We start from the raw sequence: 12,229 nt of genomic DNA, 5'->3' as shown, positions 1-12,229 counted from the left end.
AAGTATTTGCTTTACTTGAGGTTGCATAGCCAGAATGTGAAGGGACAGAACTGTTGCAGTGGACTTTTCAGGATAGAAATTACGTTTTGGCAGCCATCCCCATGGCGTGCGTTTCTGGTGGCGGGTTGCAGGCAATGTCTGTCTGTCTGTCTGCACTTGATCCATGTCTGTTGACTTGTCACAGGTACTGCGGTTGGAGATATGGAGCAGTGATCATTATGAAGTCCAGGGGAATTGATATCTCATTGTATGGAGCAGCCGGTTCAGCATCCTGTACTGATCACATGTCATACGACATAATGGATGTTTATGTGCCATGGATAAAAAGATGGTACATTGACATTACATTGGAACAGCCATGCTGAATGAGTCCTCAAGTCACCTGATAGTGAGATTTGCATAGATTCTCCATCCTAATGATATGACCAATCAAACCGTGCATAGAATCTGTGTGCAGGTCCGAGGATCAGAGTCTGTATTGCTGTGCCAGGCTGGATATGGCATTGGGGTCTAGTTTCTTTGCTAGACAGTCAAGGACGCTCTGAACTTCATCTTTCTCTGTCTGGCTGAGGAGGGAGACGGTCACCTGGAACAGATACAAAAGACAAATTCCAGTTACCATCTCTCACCTACAGGTCACCCATCACACCTCTCCCCTACAGGTCACCCGTCACACCTCTCCCCTACAGGTTACCCGTCACACCTCTCGCCTACAGGTTACCCGACACACCTCTCGCCTACAGGTTACCCGACACACCTCTCGCCTACAGGTTACCCGACACACCTCTCGCCTACAGGTTACCCGACACACCTCTCGCCTACAGGTTACCCGACACACCTCTCGCCTACAGGTTACCCGACACACCTCTCGCCTACAGGTTACCCGACACACCTCTCGCCTACAGGTTACCCGACACACCTCTCGCCTACAGGTTACCCGACACACCTCTCGCCTACAGGTTACCCGACACACCTCTCGCCTACAGGTTACCCGACACACCTCTCGCCTACAGGTTACCCGACACACCTCTCGCCTACAGGTTACCCGACACACCTCTCGCCTACAGGTTACCCGACACACCTCTCGCCTACAGGTTACCCGACACACCTCTCGCCTACAGGTTACCCGACACACCTCTCGCCTACAGGTTACCCGACACACCTCTCGCCTACAGGTTACCCGACACACCTCTCGCCTACAGGTTACCCGACACACCTCTCGCCTACAGGTTACCCGACACACCTCTCGCCTACAGGTTACCCGACACACCTCTCGCCTACAGGTTACCCGACACACCTCTCGCCTACAGGTTACCCGACACACCTCTCGCCTACAGGTTACCCGACACACCTCTCGCCTACAGGTTACCCGACACACCTCTCGCCTACAGGTTACCCGACACACCTCTCGCCTACAGGTTACCCGACACACCTCTCGCCTACAGGTTACCCGACACACCTCTCGCCTACAGGTTACCCGACACACCTCTCGCCTACAGGTTACCCGACACACCTCTCGCCTACAGGTTACCCGACACACCTCTCGCCTACAGGTTACCCGACACACCTCTCGCCTACAGGTTACCCGACACACCTCTCGCCTACAGGTTACCCGACACACCTCTCGCCTACAGGTTACCCGACACACCTCTCGCCTACAGGTTACCCGACACACCTCTCGCCTACAGGTTACCCGACACACCTCTCGCCTACAGGTTACCCGACACACCTCTCGCCTACAGGTTACCCGACACACCTCTCGCCTACAGGTTACCCGACACACCTCTCGCCTACAGGTTACCCGACACACCTCTCGCCTACAGGTTACCCGACACACCTCTCGCCTACAGGTTACCCGACACACCTCTCGCCTACAGGTTACCCGACACACCTCTCGCCTACAGGTTACCCGACACACCTCTCGCCTACAGGTTACCCGACACACCTCTCGCCTACAGGTTACCCGACACACCTCTCGCCTACAGGTTACCCGACACACCTCTCGCCTACAGGTTACCCGACACACCTCTCGCCTACAGGTTACCCGACACACCTCTCGCCTACAGGTTACCCGACACACCTCTCGCCTACAGGTTACCCGACACACCTCTCGCCTACAGGTTACCCGACACACCTCTCGCCTACAGGTTACCCGACACACCTCTCGCCTACAGGTTACCCGACACACCTCTCGCCTACAGGTTACCCGACACACCTCTCGCCTACAGGTTACCCGACACACCTCTCGCCTACAGGTTACCCGACACACCTCTCGCCTACAGGTTACCCGACACACCTCTCGCCTACAGGTTACCCGACACACCTCTCGCCTACAGGTTACCCGACACACCTCTCGCCTACAGGTTACCCGACACACCTCTCGCCTACAGGTTACCCGACACACCTCTCGCCTACAGGTTACCCGACACACCTCTCGCCTACAGGTTACCCGACACACCTCTCGCCTACAGGTTACCCGACACACCTCTCGCCTACAGGTTACCCGACACACCTCTCGCCTACAGGTTACCCGACACACCTCTCGCCTACAGGTTACCCGACACACCTCTCGCCTACAGGTTACCCGACACACCTCTCGCCTACAGGTTACCCGACACACCTCTCGCCTACAGGTTACCCGACACACCTCTCGCCTACAGGTTACCCGACACACCTCTCGCCTACAGGTTACCCGACACACCTCTCGCCTACAGGTTACCCGACACACCTCTCGCCTACAGGTTACCCGACACACCTCTCGCCTACAGGTTACCCGACACACCTCTCGCCTACAGGTTACCCGACACACCTCTCGCCTACAGGTTACCCGACACACCTCTCGCCTACAGGTTACCCGACACACCTCTCGCCTACAGGTTACCCGACACACCTCTCGCCTACAGGTTACCCGACACACCTCTCGCCTACAGGTTACCCGACACACCTCTCGCCTACAGGTTACCCGACACACCTCTCGCCTACAGGTTACCCGACACACCTCTCGCCTACAGGTTACCCGTCACCCCAATCGTCTACAGGTTACCCGTCACATCGCTCGCCTATAGGTTACCTGTCACACCTCTCCCCTACAGGTTACCCGTCACATCTCTCCCCTACAGGTTACCCGTCACACCTCCGACCTACAGGTCACCCGTCACATCTCTCCCCTACAGGTTACCCGTCACATCTCTCCCCTACAGGGTACACGTCACACCTCTCCCCTACAGGTTACCCGTCACATCTCTCCCCTACAGGTTACCCGTCACACCTCTCGCACATAACTTACAACACAGTGACCAATCACACGGGACAGATCCCCAATTTATGCTGCACTATGATAACCCTCCTCAGTGACACATGACATCTTTACTGCTGGCTAACATTGATGAGACAAACCCTACGTTGTGCTTTATGAAGGTGACCCATCATCCTCATGCTAGGAAGTATCTGAGATAAGACATGAGTTACCTACAGCTACCAAATCAGATTCCACCTTATACTTTTTACAATGATCTGCAAACAAAAAGGAGAATCTGACTGATTAAAGGCAACGCACATCTCCTGAAGCACTTTCATACACATGGCTCCCTTTTATCACTGTTACTTTTCTGATAACATCCTTGCTCCATGGGTAAATCACCCCAATACTCATCCTGTGACCCATACCGTAAAGCGATCGGCTGTGCTGAGGTGAGACAGGTGCTGGTACACCAGGGTTGGGTTCTCCTCCAGGATGTGATGTTTCATAGACTGTGTCATGAGTAGAAGGGTCTCTGTGTCCAGTTTATTGCTCAGAAATGTTGTTAAGTCCTTTGGATCCATGAGGGAGAGAAGCTGAGCGCAGCGCTCCTGGTCCTTCTCTGCTCTGATCTCTATCATCTGCTGCTCAAACTCATAGGCGTTGCTGGGCTTGGTGATCGCAGGACGATCCCTCCTTACTCTATTTCCATGTCCATTAAGGCTGCTGTGACTAGATGGGTCTTCCTTCTCCTCATTCACCTGGAAAACAACATATAGGATGACTTTCTGTTCATCATTCTATTTACACAAGGATGCAGCATATAACAGATGAACTTCCCGATCCTAATCCTACAGCAACTCACAAGCTTTTTCCATCATTTTCTAACATTAAAGCAATGGCTACACATTATTTTACCATGCTGATGATATTAGAATATTGTAATAGGCATTGACTGAGTCATTAACACTGTGGCATTGCGGAGCATGGGGGGCAGTGTTCAGACCCCACATCATCGACACTCAGCTTCTATGATTTCCTCTTTGTACAAAGATGGGTCCCCTCTGGGTGCTCCAGGTTCCTTTAACAATCCAAAAATATTCTAGTAAGGCAATTGGCTTCCATCCGAATAGGCCTATAGTGTGTGTACCACAGATCTAAGAGATAAAAGCTCCTTATGGGGATAACAGCAGAATGTTATAGTATTGCACTTCAAAAAACAGTAGTCATTGCCAGCCTATGAGGAAGCATTAGCAGAAGGAACCATGGGTGGATGATGAGTATGGAAGAGTTACACATAGCAGCTGGTCAGTTTTTCCTCCCAAATTAGAACTGACTGGTCATCAGGGAAAGCACTGCACTTGTCCAGTGTTGGCTCATTAGCCTTGTGTGTTGTAATTGTTACACAAAGAAGTTAAAGAAATCTTTCAGCTTTATACAGTTTTCAAAGACTCTAGAACTGGAAACAATGTACAGCAAGAAGAAGTCCTGAGGAAGGATGAATCAGACTTCACAGGGGGTCAAATGATCAGTACAGGAGAATGGGATCACTGTCATGTCTGCAGGGTGTAGGTGAAGCCAGAATAAAACCGGAAACATACCATAGCCCTAAAGATGCATGTATGATCTGTATGCCATCAGAGAAAGAAATGTGTGAAGAGCTTAATAAACTTGTAAGGCCAACTCTTCTAGGCTTACAGGTATGTCTATGGTTGGGCAGGTTTCAGCTTCAGTAACATTTGGGAAAGGTTTATTTGTCTAATCAACTAGTCCTCTTGGCGGTGCCAGTCGGTGGAGCCACAGACCTCCCATAGATAAGAAATTGTCACCATTCTGGACGAAAAACAGACTGGGCGCTGGTCATCTCTCATCTATGACTAACCTAAATCTAAACACTATCATTCTGTTCTGGTTCTAGATGTGCCCTCAGTTGTTACTTTGCTCTATCTGTAAGAATGCCACTGTGTGTTAGTTTTCACGGTGGCCCCTATAAATGTTTAGTAACACACAGTCACACTTCACAATGATTGTTCAGGGCAACCTCCTTTATAGTAATATCAATTTTATTAGGACTGACATATTGTACCAACATCTTCAACAGGACACAATGGGACTGGCATAATGACTATACCATATACACCAAGTACAAGAACCTTGCCTATAAGAGAATACAGTCTTAAGGAGACAGTAAGAACAGGTAAGAAGAGATAATTGTAGATGGAGTATGGATGGGATATCAGACTGATATGAGCAGCACGGCATCTATACTACATCTCCTGGTACAGACAATTCCCAGTCCTGCCCAGTAATGGGCTCACTCAAGCCGGAGCAGGACTGGGAGTTAGCAGACTGCTGTACACGTGCTATTTTCAGCTGGAATCCAATCAGAGCAGGAACAGACCTCCTCCCGGGGTCACCCATCTACTAAACATGTAATGGACTTACAATCATCCTTCAATACATGAATAGATTTCTGCAACCACGAGCTGAATTAATAGGAGACACTTCTAGTAAAAGGCTCCAGAATATGTGAACAGCCTCAATGTTGTAGGAAGACTTTCCAGAAATTCATGGTGAAGGACCTCAAATAGAATGCAACACACTTCCAGAAAGCTGCCCAGTCCCCGTCCACCCTGATACCTTACATCGAAATATGTTATTATTAAATGTCTGCGCTGGATACATGTGATGAGTAATAAACAATTCTAGAGGTGCTGCTCTTATAAAGAGTATATGGTGGTCTCCTCAGATTGTACATTTTCAGTGCAGCTCTCTATTATTCGAGTGATATATAGAAAGTCCAAAATCAGGCTGCAAGTTACAACTGTCAGGTCCAAAAATGTTAGAGTCTTAATAAATATCATACTGACACACAGCATGCTGGCACATTCTGCAGGAACACCAAGCTGTCCAGCTGCTGGAACCCGTGCACATACACAGGAAGTTCATACAAAGAGTCGACAGGAAGTGCACATCACAAGGAATGAAAACATTACAAGAGTAAAGGAAAATTGGATTTTTGTAACACCAAATAATATGATCCGGTTTTGCTCACATTGCTCTTAAGGCACTTTTGTGCAGACACTGGCATGGATTTTGGACTTTAATTGTTAATTATATTTATTTAGGGGGGAAGAGAGAAAGAGAGACAGAGGAGAGAGAGAGGGGAGAGGGGAGAGAGAGGGGAGAGAGAGAGGGGAGAGAGAGGGGAGAGAAAGGGGAGAGAGAGAGAGAGGAGAGAGGAGAGGAGAGGAGAGACAGTTTACGAACATTCTTGTTATATTTTCTTTCCAGATCGAATACAATGTAATGTAATAATCCATTATGGCCACTAGCTGAAGCTTAGGAGGAAAGGAAATAAGTATTTATTCCCTATGCTTCTCAGGTCCATCTAGTGGCCATACTGGGGTATTACATTACATTTGACTGGAAAATAAAATATGCTAAGATCGTTCATGAATATTTCCTAGGCTCCTCAGCTTCATCTAGGGGTCATAGTGTAGTATTACATTATAATTGACCTAAACAAAAAATAAGGATATAAGAATTAACCATGGAGTTCAGTGATCTATGTAAAATATACTCAGCCTCCAGCTTTGTGTATTTTTATCTTCAAAAACCCTATCCATCGCCGTTGATGTCTGTTACATTAAGAGTTCCCATTGTCACGCATACTTATAGCGGGAATGACTGACAGATGACTGGCTTCACTTTAGCTGCAGCAAGGCCCATTGTATGATTCTTGGGAACTTGAAGGAACCCAGTAAGTATATGCCTGGCATGAACATCTGGTGTAATTGCTGCAGCATCTGATGTAGAACAAGGCTTCTATAATACAGAGTGATAGTGCTGCATACCACATCTAATGAATACAGGGTCACCAGCCTCATTAGAACCATAACTAACACAGAATGGACACGATTAGGGTCTCTGGTCTAAGGGAAAACCCCTTTTCAGAGCCTCATGCTGACAAACAGCACTGAACAATACAGGGGTATTCTTTTTCAGGCCTGCTAAAGGTGACCGTCCACACACAGGTCCTAATTTTCTGATTTCTTTCACACACCTAATGAAGATCAATCTCCATTCTTCTACAATGATATTGAGCAATTTAGATATGATAAAAAATATTTAATTTGTTCTTTTTCTGACAGTGGTTTTGGTTCATTTTATGTCGCCATTTTCCAAATAATGCTGGCTACTTGTTTGTTCTGTGACAGTGACTAGTGGTAAAGGAAGAAAAAGGGTGATATGGCGAGAGCATAAAAATTCAATTCAAGCATTAAAAATGTATATACTGTATACATACAGGCTAATAGGTTCCCTTCTTACCTAACCTCTACTCCCGCTTGTTCCCCCTGGGGCTGCTGGACCAGTGCCCAAAGTCTCTTCTCCTTCCCTTCACTCCAGCGGTCGAAGGACCATTGATTTCATAAAGGGGAGGGCGGATCAGGTAAGTAAGTAAAACAGCTTTTCCCCGTCCGCTAGGCATACAGAAGCAGCCCCACTGCAAAGGAAAACTTTCCTAGCGTTGGGTTTATAAACGCCTCTACACAGGTCTTCATCATATGTTCTGTTAGTACTATGTATAGTGACTTACCTCCTTAATCGGGATCTTCTTCCTCTGTTTGTCAGATTTATTGGCTTTGAGACGATTCGATAAAAAGGGTGTGATCTCTTCTAATAGGTTCTTGGCTTCCATGACTGCTGGATCCAGAGAGATCACTTTCTGGAGATCACTGGCACAATCTTGGTAACTCTAAAATGAAAAAAAAAAAAAATGTTCACCATTAGTCTAACACATGATTACAGAGCCCTCTTGTTCTGATCTTGCTGACAAACAAAAAGGCGCCCTGGGTCTTATTTATCGAAATGTCTGAGCCAGGAACTTTCAGTTTTTTATTCCCTACAAGCTCACTATGCAGCATGGGAGAATGCAATGAAGGCTCTGACTGGCTGGTGTGGAAAAGGCAGACTGACACAATTCTCCTTCAGACAGATTGAAGTGTATGTCAAGCCAATCTGGGGCTCCGTTTTCCAAACATGTTCCTGTCCTGACAACAGACAGAAAGTGAAGAAATATCTGCAACAGGGACACAGAAAAATCTTACAGGGGTTGCAACCTTCTAGTACTCTACAGAAGAAAAACTATTTTATGTCTATGTTGGTGTTGGAGAGTTTCCAGAAGGTGCATTGTTGTCATGCTGATGTATTTTCTTAAATACTTCAAGTCATTGTCCATAGAAAAAAAGGAATGCTGACACTATTCTAGGCACCCGTTTATAAAACGCAATGCCAGCCCCCTTATGTTTATCATGACATCTGACTGGAATGGCATTTGTATGAATTTTCTACCTTAGCAAATGTCAATGCAAAGTTTGTGCTAAGAAAGAATGAGCACTAAGCAGCAACCCGTTCCTGTGAAAACTGGCAATTGCTACAGAAGAAGCAAAATCGGTGCCTGTTGAGCCCAAAAGAACTAGAAGGACAGAAGTCCTACACTGTGACCAAGTGTGGCTCCAAGTAGTAGTAGAAGGACCTAGGTCATGGACTGTGACCATGTGTTGTTCCAAGTAGTACTAGAAGGACAGAAAACCTGGAATGTGACCATGTGTGGCTCCAAGTAGTACTAGAAGGACAGAAATCCTGGACTGTGACCATGCATGGCTCTGAGTAGCACTAGAAGGACGTATGTCCAGGACTATGACCATGCATGGCTCTGAGTAGCACTAGAAGGACGTATGTCCAGGACTATGACCATGCATGGCTCTGAGTAGCACTAGAAGGACGTATGTCCAGGACTATGACCATGCATGGCTCTGAGTAGCACTGGAAGGACGTATGTCCTGGACTATGACCATGTGTGGTTTTGAGTAGAACTAGGACAGATTTCCTAGCAAATAGCAAAAGAAAAACACAAGTCCTGGACTGTGACCAAATATTTTTCCCAAGTAGTACTAGAAGGACAGAAGACCTGGACTGTGACCACATGTGGCTCCAAATAGCACTAAAAGGACAGAAGTCTTGGATGGTGATCAAGTGTGGTTCTGAGTAGCACTAGAAGGACAGATTTCCTGGACTGTGACCTTGTGTGGTTCCAAATAGCACTAGATGGGCAGAGGTCCTGGATTGTGACCATATGTGGTTTCAAATAGCAAAAGAAGTAGAAAAGCCCCGGACTGTGACCGTATGTGGTTCCAAGTAGCACTAGAGGACAGAAGTTCTTGAACGTGACCACGTGTGGTTCCAAGTAATACTAGAAGGACAGAGGTTTTGGACTGTGACCACGTGTGGTTCCAAGTAATACTAGAAGGACAGAGGTTTTGGACTGTGACCATGGGTGGTTTGGTCCTCTGTGCATGAAAAGTAAAAGCCTTTCCTCTTTATTAAGGGTGTTATTATTTCCATGTTATGCTACCGCTCACTGACAGCATCCATGTCTCACATTGCACTGCACTCTTATTTCAGCCACTGTACCTGTGTGGTCAGAGTATATCTGTGGTTTTCAATTTACAAGAGGTCGCTGGGGCATTCTAATTGGTTTACCTGTGTGGCCTTTTGTATGGAACATATCTCGAGACAATGCTAATGTCACCATTAAACCAAATTCAGACAATGATCATCATTAAAAATCATTTAAAAGCAATCAAAATGGGAAATCCATCAACTGGATTGTACAGTGTGTGGACACTATATAATCAGTGCCTCTGATGTAGCTCTTTTGTAAGACTGTATATTCCAAAATGTGCATAAAACTGAAATAAGCTCATCTACGGGACAAGAGTAGAGTGATGAGGCAGCCCAAGTCACTTTTATCGTTCCCCTCTGACTTCCTGGTCTCTGCACCATCCTGTTTACCTCATATAACATAAAGAAGAATGTTGTGCATTTAATGAAATATTCATTCCTCTTTTATCGGCATGCATGGAGCCAGGGGAAGACGAGACAAGAAAGATTGTCTTGCTTGGACTGTTAGTAGAGAGCACAAAAGATCTCATAAATGTAAATGATATTTATGGTGCAAGTAAAGGGTGGTCACAGATTTCTCTGTAGACTGATGAGTTATTCATGTCAAGGAATTTACAGTATCCCGCCCCGTATAAATCTACCAGCTATGTAACAGGATTCCACTAATACCATACCGCACACAAACACCATTAGGACAGAAGGAATGAAGCATAATATACAAGGAAATAGCATTATGCAGAGTACAGTAACCTGTAGCTAATCAGCCATCATCTCTCATCTGCAAGGAGTTTGCACCTGATACTGCTACTCCAGCACTACATACCTTCAAGGCAAAGCACATCAAATGCGCAGTCTAGAGACCAGTTGTTTAAGACTCCACAATAAGCCCTGAAGAAGGGAGAGGCTACATGCCTCAAAACAATTTAGCTGTATACTATGAGATCTACAGCCTTATGCTGGGTGAATGCCATTTGTACAGGTGAAACTCGAATAATTAGAATATCGTGCAAAAGTAATTGCAGTAAGTGCTGCAAAAGGGGCCCAAACCAAGTACTGAGTACATATGCATGCTTGTACTTTTCAGAGGTCCGATATTGTTCTATGTACAATCCTTGTTTTATTGATTGCATGTAATAATCTACTTTTTTGAGGTTGTGGATTTGGGGTTCTTGGGGTTTCCATGAGCTGTAAGCCATAATCATCACAATTATGACAAATCACGGCTTGAATTATCTTGCTTTGCATGTAATGAGTCTCATATATTTTTCACTTTTTAAGTTGCATTAGTGAAATAAATGAACTTTGCACGATATTCTAATTATTCGAGTTTCACCTGTATAGTCTTGTTACAAGATGGAGACAAAGAGCATAGGAATTTTCCATGCTCCTCGGTTCCATCTAGTGATGGGAATTTCCTATGTTCCTTGGCTCTATCTAGTGATGGGAATTTCCTATGCTCCTTGGCTCCATCTAGTGATGGGAATTTCCTATGCTCCTTGGCTCCATATAGTGATGGGAATTTCCTATGTTCCTTGGCTCTATCTAGTGATGGGAATTTCCTATGCTCCTTGGCTCTATCTAGTGATGGGAATTTCCTATGCTCCTTGGCTCCATCTAGTGGCAAGAATATACAAATGGCATTCGCCCGGCATAAGGCTGAGCGAAAGATTTATAAATAGATCTCATAGTATACAGCTAATTTGTTTTGAGGGATGTAGCCTCCCCCTTCCTCAGGGCTTATTGTGGAGTCTCATACAACTGGTCTCTAGACTGCGCACTTAATGTGCTTTGCCGTGAAGGTATGTAGCGCTGGAGTAGTTCACAATGGTTTGCACAGTGAAATGTAGAAAACACATCGAAGATATAAATGTCCTGCAGCATGATTCCTTTATGATCACACCGGTTCATGTTTCAGGAACTTGTAGAGGCTGAATTATTTTAAATAATATTAATTAAAAACAGAGCCATTCCTCTGGACAGTAGAAGATGACACTCCATGGAACACTTAGTAGTTGCACATTCTCAATGACACTTGTGACTTCCAGAAACATACACCATGCACTGTATGGCCGGGTAATACTGATGAACCTTTACCATCTAGTACATGGCTGGATTGTGAAATCCCCTGCTCCCACACCCAGTGATCACCACTTCCTGTCTTGCAGACACTTTCTACATTACATCACAAGCTGCTGGTGGCACAGAAATTCAGCGGCGGTGCAGTTATGCTTTGTCCGTTAATATCCTCTCATTTACCTCTAATCCTTTGTAGGCCTGAGCTCGCCTGTACAAAGCCTTGATATTGGAGGCGTCCTGTTGCAGGGCACAGTCACAGTCATGTCTGGCCTCTTCATACTGGCACAGTTTCAGATAGCATAGGGCCCTGCAATAGAAAATGTAAGCTCAGCTTAAATTTGGTATTTGTTGGGCCAGCAAATTGTGTTTCTTTGTAAATCTCGAAAAGCATTTAAAAACACAAACTGGCTTGTTATCTACAGGGTAAGACTGTCACGGTGTGCCCCC

At 45.9% G+C, this 12,229-nt stretch overlaps 1 protein-coding gene across 1 annotated transcript in view; it reads right to left on the bottom strand.

Moving 5' to 3' along the window:
- Nucleotides 1-466: 466 nt before the first annotated feature.
- Nucleotides 467-12,229, bottom strand: part of SPAG1 (sperm associated antigen 1) — a 75,549-nt gene continuing 63,786 nt past the window's right edge. Inside the window, exons 15-18 of the mRNA XM_018558985.1 lie at nucleotides 11,963-12,089; nucleotides 7,839-7,997; nucleotides 3,667-3,999; nucleotides 467-586 (exon numbers count right to left, since the gene is read on the bottom strand). Of these exons, the coding sequence (XP_018414487.1) occupies nucleotides 467-586; nucleotides 3,667-3,999; nucleotides 7,839-7,997; nucleotides 11,963-12,089 (739 nt within the window). The remainder of the gene's footprint in view (nucleotides 587-3,666; nucleotides 4,000-7,838; nucleotides 7,998-11,962; nucleotides 12,090-12,229) is intronic.

The sequence above is a fragment of the Nanorana parkeri genome, unplaced genomic scaffold, assembly GCF_000935625.1.
Source record: "Nanorana parkeri isolate BGI_ZX_2015 unplaced genomic scaffold, ASM93562v1 scaffold16, whole genome shotgun sequence".
In the NCBI taxonomy this organism is placed as follows: Eukaryota; Metazoa; Chordata; class Amphibia; order Anura; family Dicroglossidae; genus Nanorana; species Nanorana parkeri.
The sequence above is the reverse complement of the archived record's forward strand: the minus strand, read 5'-3'. Positions and strand labels throughout refer to the sequence as shown.